At 37.7% G+C, this 13,649-nt stretch overlaps 1 protein-coding gene across 1 annotated transcript in view; it reads right to left on the reverse strand.

Annotated features, from left to right (window-relative positions):
* PTH2R (parathyroid hormone 2 receptor) overlaps window positions 1–13,649 on the reverse strand; it is an 84,057-nt gene that overhangs the window by 25,497 nt on the left and 44,911 nt on the right. Inside the window, exons 6-8 of the mRNA XM_058707035.1 lie at window positions 13,160–13,349; window positions 11,821–11,974; window positions 3,200–3,260 (exon numbers count right to left, since the gene is read on the reverse strand). Of these exons, the coding sequence (XP_058563018.1) occupies window positions 3,200–3,260; window positions 11,821–11,974; window positions 13,160–13,349 (405 nt within the window). The remainder of the gene's footprint in view (window positions 1–3,199; window positions 3,261–11,820; window positions 11,975–13,159; window positions 13,350–13,649) is intronic.

Here is a 13,649-nt window from a genome sequence, read left to right on the forward strand (position 1 = left end):
CCACAATTAACAAACGGATGAGAAAATGCATCTCCTGGTAACTCACAGTTTGCATCGAGTCAGACTTTATCTTGCTCAAGAGACACTTAGCAAATGGAGGAAAGTGGCCAAATAGATCCATAACAACTGATCAGCAAGGATTGAAGAGTTCTCTATTATAAAACAGAGAAATTCACTCCTACCCGTTTGTAATTCATAGGTTTTTTTTTTCAAATCTGACAGTTATACATGCACATCAAGAGAAATAAGATAGTATGTAAGAAAGGGAAAATAACAGAATATACATACAAAATGCTACAGGAATTTGTTAAGGAAGATTTTACATGGTGGAATAGTGAGTTCAAACATACTGAAGTTGCAGACTACTTGTAGTTATGGTTTTCCTTTCTGAACACCATGAAATGTAGATTTAATCGTATCATGTGAATGAGAGAAACGTGCTAGTAAATAGCTCTGTATGTTTACATACAACACCGATGCCACAGCATGAGCTCACACCTTGCAAAAAATGTGAACTATTAAAAAGTCCATCGTAGGCGATGAATTATTTCTGATTTAGAGAATAGAACTACAAGTGGTAGAAGGACAAAACGCAGATATAATGAAGGCATGAAAACCTGTCCAGGGTACAATAGGCATTGTCCTCTCTGCATCCCTCCTTACCAGAGGTGTTGAAGCAACTGAAGGGTGAGCAGCTGTCAGTGATAAAGTAAAAGGAATCCCTCTACAACACTCCTCCCCCACAGAAAATAAAAATACCACTAGTCTTAAAAGAAACATCTACTCTGCTCATGGTATTTATTGAGAGCCTCTGGAGCCCAACTGTCTAGACAAATTCCTTCTCTACCACTTGTGGCTGTGCAATGTTGGGTACAACGATTCTGGCCTCAGTCTCACAGGGTTGTTATGAAGTTCAATTAAACTAATAGTTACAGAACCCTTAGAAAGTGCCTGGAATGTGGGTATCATTCAAAAATGCTAGCTACTGGAGTGCCTAGGTGGCTCAGTCAGTTAAGCATCTGACTGCTGATTTCAGCTCATGTCATGATGTCATGATTTGTGAGATCGAGCCCTGCGTTGGGCTCGCCCTAACAACATGGAAACTGCTTAGGATTCTCTCTCTCCCTCTCTCTCTCTGCCCCTCTCCCCACTCCCCTCAAAATAAGTAAGTATTTTTTTTAAAAAAAATGCTGTCATCTTTATTATTACTTTTCTCCCATTTTTCCTTTCATGCTGGTAATGATCTTTATAAAACGCAAATCTGTTGTCATTGTCACTGAAAGGAAAAAAAAAGAAAACAACCATCCTAATGTAACCTATAAAGATCTGGAAGATGTGGCCCCCATCTCTTCTCCAGCCTCATTTTTAAGCTCTAACTTTAGCAGAATCAAGGCTCCACTGGCTCGATAGGATAAGTACCATCAGTTAGGATTAATGAAAACATCAGTCCTGCTTTCTAATGGAATAACATAACAAAAACATTATTTTTGGTCAGACATTACATATAGGTATAAATTAATGAAATAAGGGAATAATACTTGCTAATAAGTATTTAGTACTTACTATTCCAAACTCTATTCCAAAACTCTAGGTATTTTACATACATTCCCATTCAATCTTACAACAATGCCGTGAAGAGTAATATTCATTTTACCTGCACTTCATTGGTGAGAGAGGCCAGGTAGTACATCTGTTTTCACAGACCAACAAGTAGTAGAACAGGCCTATGAGTTACCTGCACCTGAACCCTTCCTCATTATGTCCACATTTAGTGCCTGTCAGCTACCAGGCTGTGCTAAGCGTTTTGTCTGTATTAATGTCCTGTATACATTATTATCTCTGTTTTATATCAAGAAACGGATGTACAAAGAGGTCATGTGTGTTTCCCATGGTCTTGAAGCTAACAGCAGCTAAACCAAGATTTGAACTCAGGTCTGTGTAAGTCTAAAAATAAGGTCTTTTACCATCATTCACCATCACCGCACTGTACTTTAAAATGCTACTTCAGGGGCACCTGCATGGCTCAGTTGATTAAGCATTGGACTTCATTCAGCTCAACTCACGATCTCATAGTTCATGAGTTCAAGTTCCACATAGTTCATGAGTTCATAGTTCATGAGTTCAGGTTCACTGCTGTCAGCACATAGCCTGCTTCAGATCCTCTGTCTTCCTCTCTCTCTGCCCCTCCCTCATGCACTCGCACACACTCTCTCTCTCTCTCTCAAATAAACATTAAATAATAATAATAATAATAATAATAATAAATAACAATAATAAAATGCTACTTCAAATTAGCCCCAGGCTACTTGGTAATCCTAGTGAATCACTTCCAATGTGCATTTGTTTTATTTTTTGAAAACATTTAATTATGCTATAAAAGACCAAAAAAACCCAAACGGGTTGGATGAAACCCATAGTTTGCATCAAATAGAGATAAGTATGTAATAAGTGGAGCCCATGCATGTTAAACATAAGTATAACTGGGCACTATATATTCATGATACACCATATATATGAGACAAAAAATACCCCTGATAGACAGGAAGTGCTCAATATCCTTGACATCTTAATTCCACCACTGATTGGTGAAACCCGTGCCCATGTATTTTTTGCCCAAGGAACACAAATAAAACCCAAAGCTGTTTAGCAGGCTAACTGGCCAGCTATAACTATGACCAAGTATACTTTCTTCTCATCAATCCGAGAAAGCAATTGTGTGTCATTGGCCCAGGGCACCTTCTGTCTGTGGGTCTCCTTGCTGCAACCACATCTCTGGTCTTCAAAACCACACCATCAAGTGGGGATGGCTGACATGGACAGATTGAGAGAGGAGATCTGAATATTGCCTATCCCATGACTCAGGTGGTGCGACCCTTCCACATGCTTGCACCATTATCTTAAGCATGTTAACTTACCTATCTCCTTCCCCTTGAATTCTTACAATATGTTTTAAAATGATATTACAAACCAGAGAGATCAAGCATCCTAATCTGGTCTGTGAGTCTTTCTGTCCCAAGACCTCTGGGATGGATAGCTTGCTGGTAATGTATCAAAGGCTATAATTTCACCAAGGTAACTTCCTACATGATGTCCATAAAAAGAAATGTGGCCCACAACAGCAGCCAGTGTAAATTCCAGGCAGGAAGACTGAGTCTTAGGAAATTTTAGGCTCTCTCTTTACCTCTTCTTTTTCACTCACCTTGCGTCAGCCAGAGTCGCTCGCGCCACAGCCCAGGCTGCAACAAATGCTGCCGGGAACCCTGTAATCAAAAAGGGATTCAGGGACCATACTTACTTTAAGATTAAAGGAATTTTTAATCTCATACTCAGCACACATAAAAATATACTACTAAAAGTTGAGACAGGAAAATAGACATGAAAAAATATGGGTATATCAACACAAAATTCTTCTTAGTTTTCCTCTTGACCCTCCTGAGAAATGAGCCAGGTACATTGCTGTCATTTGCCCCTGAAAGTCTGAAGATTTGAAGGTTGGCCCAATGTCCCCTTGAGGGATGTAGGATCAAGCCATATGGGGAGGGGACAGAAGTTCCTGGAGTTAGAAGCAGGTAGCAGTTGGAGCTTTGGACTTTGATTCTTGCCAAACTGATAGCTACAAGCCTTCACGGAGGAATGAAGCCACAGACTTCATGAGATGCTACAGGGAGGCCATTGTAAAAAATTAGAGCTTTGCCATTCTAAATGTGCAAGCCATTAGAGAAGCTATACTAGGACGTTTTAATCTGTGTAGCCTCTTCTTTTGAGGGGGGTTCATGTTGGCTCAAGACAAGCATATGCATGCATTAAGACCATAGCGAAGGGTGAACCCTATGTTACTTTGAGGCTTTGAGTGCTGAAATATGTGTCCTTCATAAATGATAAACACCTCGTGAGCTTGCAATGTCAAATCTATTACACTGACTTTCCACAAGTGCATAAAGTGTGCCCACAGTAAAGGCTGACTGTTCAGTCCATGTTATAGTTGATTAGACTCTGACATCACAAAAAAAAATCGCAAACCATAACTTTTATGGAACATGACAAAACAGGACCAAAGGGTTGGATGGACAGCTTCTCATTCTGTGGAATTTATGAAAGTGGTTTGAAGAAAGGAAAGACAGAGCATAATGAAAACATTGCAGAAGTTAGGAAGCACTTTACAAGGGGAGAGAAAAAGTTTTAATCTAACTTAGGACATTTTTATTAAACACAATATTAAATTCTTTACTTTTAAAAACACATTTGTAATTTTTTGAGTTTTCCTTTTTAGCAAAAAAGTGAAAAAGAATAGGTTCAGATGAAGAAAAATGCCATTAAAAGTGAAAATAAGATGGTGCCCTGTAATAGAGAAAGTTTTGGCCTCCTTGGTGATCATCTCATTGAATTTAACCTCAGCACCGCAGCCTGTGTGGTTATTTAATTTTATAACTCCATATTCCAATTTTATTTATTGCTTGCACACAACATCTAAATTTCAAATTCTATGTTCCAGAAAATTGTTTTTATCAAAATAGATCTACCCAGGGGGCCACCTGGGTGGCTCAGTCGGTTAAGCTTCCAACTTCAGCTCAGCTCATGATCTCACGGTTGGCAAGTTCGAGTTCTGTGTCAGGCTCTGTGCTGACAGTTCAGAGCCTGGAGCCTGCTTGGGATTCTATGTCTCCGTCTCTCTCTCTCTGTCCCTCCCCTGCTCACGCTCTGTCTATCTCTTTCTCAAAAATAAATAAACAAAAAAAAATAGATCTACCCAATTCTGATTATTTCTTAGGTTCAGTTCACATATTTTATCTATCTCTCCATCCATCTATCTACTCATCTACCTATCCATCCATCCATCCATCCATCCATCCATCCATCCAACCATCCTTCCAACCATCCACCCAGTAAGCATTTATTAAGTGCCCATGTATGTGTCAAGGATTATTCTACTTTCAGAAAATAAAACAATAAACAGATCAACAATATTCCCATTTTTCTGAAGCATATTCTGTAGGGAGATGCAAAATCAATAACATAACTTCAGTTATCAGTCAGAACCCTGAGGAGGAAACAAGAATGATGCTGTGTAATGAAGACAGCCTGGCCCCTTCTGCTAGGGTGGTTCAAAGAGCCCTGACATAGCTCTCTTTACTGTTCTGCTGCCTTGGCTATTTTAAAAAAGTGTCTGCCTTTGATCAGAATTTTCACATTTTCTCATTTACAGGTCTTTATCTTTTGCTTCCTTTACAATCTCCCAATCAAGCAATTTCCTGAATAAAGTTCTATACACATTGATCAAGGGCGATTGAGCTGGAAATCTGCTTTAGATGATCATTATAACAAATATCTTCTGTCAGACACTATGTCTTCATGAAATTACTTTTCTCATCCTCTTGGAAGACTCTCACTCACAAAGCTAGCACAGAGGCAACCATGGAGGAAAAAAGAATTGAAACCATTTTTGGGATTTAAGGATTTTTGATTACCAATCTTGGTATCACATCATTACATAATTGGGAACACATAAGTATAGAGGAAAATGCTTGAAATTTAGATGTTATTTTGAGTCTGAATGCCAATTTAAGTAAATTTACTGTAAATTCAAATGTTACTCAATATATACATTTACCTTGAGAGCTGAGTAATCTTCATAAAATGTCAGTATAAATAAGTGACTCTGAGAGGGAAGCAATCTCTGGTCTAAAAATAAGTAAACACAGGGGTGGAGGGTGCCTGGGTGGTTCAGTAGGTTGAGTATCTGACTCTTGATTTCAGCTCAGGTTCTTGAGTTCAAGTTCAAGGTTCCTGAGTTCAGCTTACAGTTCTTGAGTTCAAGCCCTGCATTGGGCTCTATGCTAACAGTGCAGAGCCTGCTTATGATTCTCTCTCCCTCCCTTTCTCTCTGCCCCTGCCCCGCTCATGCTCTCTGTCTCAAAATAAATAAATAAACATAAAAAATTTAAAAAAAAAATAGACATGGGTTCTCATGTGGCTCCATTACTATTCCCCTTTAAAATGAAGTTTTGGGGGTGCCTGGGTGGCTCAGTCAGTTGGGCAACAGACTACACTCAGGTCATGATCTCACAGATCATGAGTTCGAGCCCTACATCAGGCTCTGTGCTGACAGATCAGAGCCTGGAGCCTGCTTTGGATTTTGTGTCTCCCTCTCTCTCTGTCTCTCCCCCACTCACATTCTGTCTCTGTCCCTTAAAAACAAATAAACATTAAAAAAAATTTAATAATAAGAAAAATTAAAAATTAAAAAACTAAAATGAAGTTTGGGACTAATTAACAGAAGTCAAAAATGCTTAGGCAATTAAAACCCTTCTTCAAATAAAAACTTGGGCAGCAGTCCACACATAAAACAGGGAGGCTTTGAAGCCAAAGGCAGTAAATAGGATCTTCTCGTCTTGGTCTACGGAGTTTCATCTCGTTTTGGATACTTCACAGGCTTCATAAAGCCCTGCCTCATCCTTATTCTCCTCCTGTGGTGCCAGGACTATTTTACAATAGTAAAATAGGTTGATCATGAAGTGTAAAGTTAGTTCTGACAATTAGAGACCCATCGTGACATGGGATTCCTGGATTAGCTACAGACACACAATATCTTAATAACCAGAAATCTTGATTCCCCAGGGAATCTAGTCAACATACTGACTGCTCAGACATGAAGTTCCAGGCTATACCTCCAGTTCCTGCTCTACCCACCACAGAATGCTGGAATTCCATTTCCATTGCCTATCTATCTCTTTAAGGAACTTAGAAGTGGCTCCATTATGATTTTTGCAGAATCGTTCTCAACTCTGAGGAGATTTGGAGCCAATACTGAAGGAGCACATCTTTTTGTCAGGAAAATTGCAAAACCTTTGAAAGTCTTCCACTGTTACAAGGAAGAGTGTCTACTTCTGAAACTTTAGAAGAGCTACCTCCTCCTGACATGGAATTGCTACAGGAAACAAGAATTTTTTTTAAGTATGTTTTATTATTGGGGCGCCTGGGTGGCTCAGTCGGTGAAGCGTCCAACTTCACCTCAGGTCATGATCTCACAGATCGTGAGTTCGAGCCCCATGTCAGGCTCTGTGGTGACAGCTCAGAGCCTGGAGCCTGCTTCAGATTCTGTGTCTCCCTCTCTCTCTGCCCTTCCCCTGCTCATGCTCTATCTCTCTCTCTCTCTCAAAAATAAATAAAAACATTTAAACAAAATTTAAAAATATATATATTATTACTAAATATATATAAAAATATATTTTATTATAATCCAAAAAATGCAGTAATGTACTGCAGGAAAGGACAGTCTGAAATAAAAGAGTTACAATAAAAAAGAAAATATGCTTACTGAATTAAATATTGCCAGTGGGCAGAAACTGTAGATCGAACTGGTGGAGATGAGGTGAAATCTTAAAACCAGATGAACCCACTGAGATAAACCTACATAATCGCTACATACGGAAATCTAAACTTGACTATAATTTGTTTTCTTTTAAAGAGGTAATCATCCACATAATTTTAATTTTTTTAATGTTTACTCATTTCTGATAGAGAGAGAGAGAGAGAGAGAGAGAGAGAGCGCGCGCCAGGGAGGAGCAGAGACAGAGAGAGGGAGACATAGAATCCGAAGCAGGCTCCAGACTCTAAGCTGCCAGTACAGAGCCCGACGTGGGGCTTGAAATCACAAACCATGAGATTGTGAACTGAGCTGAAGTCGGAAGCTTAACCAACTGAGCCACCCAGGCGCCCCTGTAATTTTAAATGGTTAGTAGTAAAACTTCAAATTACATCTGAAAACCTTGTTCTGTATCTTACATAAGGTAAGGCTAAAATATAGATCTTTTATTGACTCTGTTAAATGTAATTTTAAGACAATCTTCAGTAGAAATAATAAGGGAATTAAAAATCATGAAGGATGGGAGAAATGGCTTTTCTAGATTTTTAATTGTGTAAAGGTATCATTTGACTATCAAAAATAATTTTTGTGGAGAACAGGTCTTATAGATCAAATATTTTGAATATAATACATCTGATCAGAACAGGCAAACACAAAACAAAATGACCTACTGGTCAGACTGCATGTTTCTTGTGTAGTCTTTATGACATATCTCTGTATTTCAATTATATTTACTGCCAACTGGATAATCAAAAAATATTTGCTGAATTGACATCAGCTTATACAGACTATTCTCCTGATTATTTTCAGAGAATACAGAATAGGAAAATATTCTACACAAAAGCTTGGCAAAAGAGACATGACTAATTGGTAGAACCAGGATAGGTGATCTTATATGATAATATGTACATCCTGGCACCTTATCTAACAGTTGAAAATTAAGAATGGTTGCTACTAGGGGCACCTGGGTGGCTCAGTCAGTTTAGTGTCTGACTTCAGCTCAGGTCATGATCTCACGGTTCGTGAGTTCGAGCCCAACATCGGGCTCTGTGCTGACGGCTCAGAGCCTGGAGCCTGTTTCCGATTCTGTGTCTCCCTCTCTCTCTGCCCCTCCCCCGTTCATGCTCTGTCTCTCTCTGTCCCAAAAATAAATAAAAAACGTTGAAAAAAAATTAAAAAAAAAAAAAAATGACTACATTCAATAAGAATGAATGAATAAGACTGATACCTTTTCAATATAGAATTAAATATATAGATGGGGCGCCTGGGTGGCGCAGTCGGTTAAGCGTCCGACTTCAGCCAGGTCACGATCTCGCGGTCCGTGAGTTCGAGCCCCGCGTCGGGCTCTGGGCTGATGGCTCGGAGCCTGGAGCCTGTTTCCGATTCTGTGTCTCCCTCTCTCTCTGCCCCTCCCCCGTTCATGCTCTGTCTCTCTCTGTCCAAAAATAAATTAAAAAAACGTTGAAAAAAAAAATTAAAAAAAAAAAAGAATTAAATATATAGAAAAATAATGCATGCATGAAAGAACAAAATGGAACCAAGAACAAAGCACCAAGTTTATGAGAAAACTGAAGCAGGAATAGGAAAAATTACAAATGTGGTTGGTTGAAAGAAAAGAAATATAGTCATCATCAGAATTTGCCTTTACTCCTTGGTATACATCTTGTTTTGTGATGAAGATGTAAAACACAGTTATTTTAAACATTTGCCTTCAATTTACTAAAGGTCAGATATGGCATCTCTTCTTCTTTAGACTGTAATTTCCTTCCTTTCCAATTTATTCTTAAGAATCAGCAAAATCAATGTAAATGATAAAGCTGCACACATCACCATAATGTGAGCAATAATGTTCTGAGTATTATTTAGCCGAAGAGAGCTTAAAGTTATAATGACTGGGTCCAATGAGTAACATAGGAATCCAAGCAAGTTCTCTTCTCTAATGAAGCTCATAAGTCACATCATTGGAAGAAAGCACAAAATTGGATTCACTCTAAACTATTTCCAGCCAAGGATCCTGCAAAGCAGCTATAATGTTGTTGATCATTGTTTTTCTTATAGGAATTTAGAAAAATGAGTCAGAAATAAAAGTGATATTTTCCAATCAGACTGTCAGGGCTAAAGGAAAAATAGTCTATTACTTAAATGGTCTTAGTCATTTACTTCATTAAATGGTAACTGCATTTAAGTATTGGAGAGAGATTCTTAAAAATATACACCTATAATTATATATGCCCTAGACTAGAGCATTTTTTTATTATATATTATTGAACAAGCAAGACGCGTGACAATGAGGAGAGCATTTTGAGGGTTAGAACATTTTTTTTAAATGGAGTTGCAAAGACAGTCAGAAGGTAGACTAAGTGGAGAACTGTAATTCTATAACGATTGGTTGTTAGTGTTTCAGACTGTGGTTAAGTGCACATGACATATCCATGTAAAATGCTTTTCAAAGAAAGTTTCCATGTGAAGCCTACTTGATTTCATGTTTGTTCTTAAACCATTTGATAAAAAGTTTTCAAGTAATGATGCTTCTCTACTGTAGTTATAATTCCAATGTCAAAGTTCTTGTGGACAATTGAATAAGAGTTGTAAAGGAAGGTATGAAATTCATACTTGCATGGAAGCTCACTGGACTGTTTTTTAAAATTCTGTTTTTAAAAATTTTTTTTAATGTTTATTTATTTTGGAGAGAGACAGAGACAAAGACAGAGCATGAGTGAGAGGGAGAGGGGCACAGAGGAAGACACAGAATCCCAAGCAGGCTCCAGGCTCTGAGCTGTCAGCACAGAGCCCAACACGGGGCTCAAATTTACAAACTGCAAGATCTTGATCTGAGCCATAGCTGGAGGCTTAAGCAACTGAGCCACCTAGGTGCCCCTGACCAAATAAGAGTTAATGGGGGAGTTAACCATCAAACCAATAAGTAAAGAGAGAAAAAAGAATTTATTATGTGTGACCAGTGGTGTTGAAATCCAAAATATAAAATGTAACTCAGACAAATGTTTTCTATCAACACCTTTACCAACTTCTAGTAATTATGTACGTACACAGATGTAATTTTGATTTGAAGGCAAACTGCCAAACACTATTGAGGAAATTTCCAAAGTACTCTAAAAAAATAAAATGTATCTTTTTTTTATTTTTAGTAACTGCTAGTCAAAGGGAGAGCTTTAAAACAGACAAGCTGCCTTCAGAAATAAAACTTTATTCACAACAATCATTTCATAATAAATGAAATTTTATAGTAAATAGACCCTTTGCTTTCTTAAATCTTATTCCTTAACTAGCAGGAAATTCAATATTCCTTACTTCACATTTTCAAATGTTAAAACAATATTAAGGCAAAACAAGCAAAGAAATATTCTTATTTTGCAGGAGGAAAAAAAAAAGCCCTTCAAATGTAATCTTGAACCACCTAGTTAATTTTTTTCCAATGCCAAGCACCTCATAATCTGAATATTAAAACAGCAATTGAAGGACGCCTGGGTGGTTCAGTCGATTAAGCGTCCAACTCTTGATTTCGGCTCCGGTCATGATCTCACGGTTTGTGAGTTCAAGCCCCACATAGGGCTCTGCACTAACAGTGAGGAGCCTGCTTGGGATTCTCTCTCCCTCTATCTATGCCCCTCCCCCACTCTCTTTGTGTGTGTGTGTGTGTGTGTGTGTGTGTGTGTGTGTGTGTGTGTTTTCTCTCTCTCAAAATAAATAAGCTTTAAAAAAATAAAATAAAATAACAATTGAGATCTGCAATTGTTGATCATGAGGTTTCTTAATTGCAGCCACATAAGAGTTTTAAGTTCTCTTAAATTTGGACAAAAAAGCAATATCCTTTTCCCCATGTTATGTTGAGTTAGTGCCTAGTCCAGTCTAGTACTGATAAGGCATTTTTGGAATGTGAGCTGATTATCCTTTTTTTTATTTACATATGCATAAAGTAATTTGAATATTTTTTTCCAAAAGACATGATAAGTCCACATAATTAGCTTGTAATTCGTATCATTAAATGCAATGGAGATGCAATCTCATAAATTCCTTCCTGGAATTCTCACCAACTTACCAATGATGTATCAGTACAGCTTTGAAATTTAAAAATCAAAATATTTAGAATGAAATCATTGCTAAATCAGGACACTGACATAAGACATTAGCATAGCAGTTCTAAATGTCTATGGCTAACAATGTGGTCTTTTATATTCCTGCCAAAGAATTCTCTCAAGAATCTGGCCTAAGAACACCAACCATAAGTTAAACACAAAAAGTTTCTTACCACTGAGGGGCTTACAGACTTGATCTTCATAACTTTCCCCAATGAACAATGGAAGAGAAAAAAGGAGGTATAAAGATAAAATGGGGAGAGATTTCAGGAAAATGGCTGAAAGTATGCTAAGGATAGGCTTAACAGAAAGTCCTCAAATCTACAATCCAGTTTAAAGGGAAAGGAGACATAAATACCTTACCCCAGCCTATCAAGGTGAAGCCCCACAGGTATTTGGTGTCCGAAAAGAATGCCACAAAGATTAGACTATGCAGGTAGAGACCTTCCACCAAGATCCAATAGTAATTTGTAGCCAAGAAGTAAATAAACATCACAACAGCAATCTTGCACCCAATCTGTTACAAATAAACCAGAATTGTATCATATTAGAACCCTAAACTGTGCTAGAGGCAATATCAGACCACCAAAAAGCAGTTCTCCATTTCTTTTTTATAATCTATTTCCTGTGTCTAGGAAAGCCAAGACTGCTGGAAGAGAGAACAAAGTTATTTTAAGACTGCATCTCTAAGACTATGGGCTTGATTCTATTTTTTTTAAATAAGATTAGAAGTTACCAAAAAATCACTTTTCCTTAATTTCTCCTGTTTATCAAAATAAGACTTAATCATCAGAAAAAAATAGGAAAGTACAGAAGAGCATAAAGAAGAAATATTAGCCATTGTTCTACCATAAGTTTATTTTATTCTTGTCTTTTTTATGCCCCAGAAGTCAATGGCTAAAACAATAAACATTTAATACATCTTATGATTCTATGGACTGACTACGTGATTCTGCTGATCTGGGCCAGGTTCAGCTAATCTTGGCTGGGCTCACTCACAGAGCTCTACCCTCGACTGTCACACTAGCACGTCTACTTCATCCTATTGGATAAAACAAGTCACAAAGCCAGCCCAGAATCAGAATCAGGAGGACCTACAAAGTTACAGGGCAAAGGCCAAAGATACAGAAAAGGTATCAATTCATACCATCAAGGCATATAAACTAATATCCTTGATTTCCAGATATATTGCATCTGTGATCTAATTAACTGAATTATTGTGTGATATATTGTGTGATTCTGGTCACTAAATAACCCCAGGACATTTGAGAACAGAATCAAGTACTCTGTTGCCTTATATTTGAACAAGTCTTTGAGTCTACAATAAAGAAACTAAATGTTGTGGGCTTTTAAATCCCACACTTCTGGTTTTGCAAGTGGGCTTTTTACTTTTGAAAGCCACGACAGCGGCTAGAAGCCATACACCAAATGCACTCCAGTGATGTGATTTTTGACGTTTCCATGCCAGAATGTTCTGGAGGAAAGAGCCCAAACACTTTTAATAGTCTAAGATGATGAGTAACTAGGTGTGAAGCTTGAGGACAGAACTGAGGTAGTAAACATTATACAAATTGGTCATCTATTTTTGTTAACTCAGAGATGAGATAAGCCCAAACAAGTTAATATTTAGTGGACTGTAAAATGTAACGTATCTATAACGTTACATGAATCAGTAATGAGAGAAAATGGCGAAAACACTTACATACTGTGACTTGTCCACAGAAGGCACTTCCATGGAACTCTGCAGGTCACCCTGCATTACCAGAGACTGCAGCTCCTTTACTCCTACGTGAGTATGGACCACTTTGTCCTTGACAAAGATGCTTACGGCTCTCAGCATGAAAGACACAAACAGGTGCATGTGGATATAGTTCCTAGTGCAATGTAATCGTCTATGGGAAAAAAAAATATCCAGTACTTCGATTTGGATGAAATTAGAAATGGGGAAAGAAAATACATAAATGAGCCCACACTCCTCCACAAAAGGATAAAATATAGTACGCGTGAACAAAGACAGAAACCCATTACTATATATTTCCAATAGAAACAACTGGGATCAAAAACTAAAATGTAACTTTCTGAGATAATAATTTCAAATTTATCCTGATCTGCTACCATGTTTCTTCTGATCTGGCAGTTAATTATTATACTATATTATACTGTAGCCTTATACTAAACTATATATTAAAGTA

Source organism: Neofelis nebulosa, chromosome 2, assembly GCF_028018385.1.
Source record: "Neofelis nebulosa isolate mNeoNeb1 chromosome 2, mNeoNeb1.pri, whole genome shotgun sequence".
In the NCBI taxonomy this organism is placed as follows: Eukaryota; Metazoa; Chordata; class Mammalia; order Carnivora; family Felidae; genus Neofelis; species Neofelis nebulosa.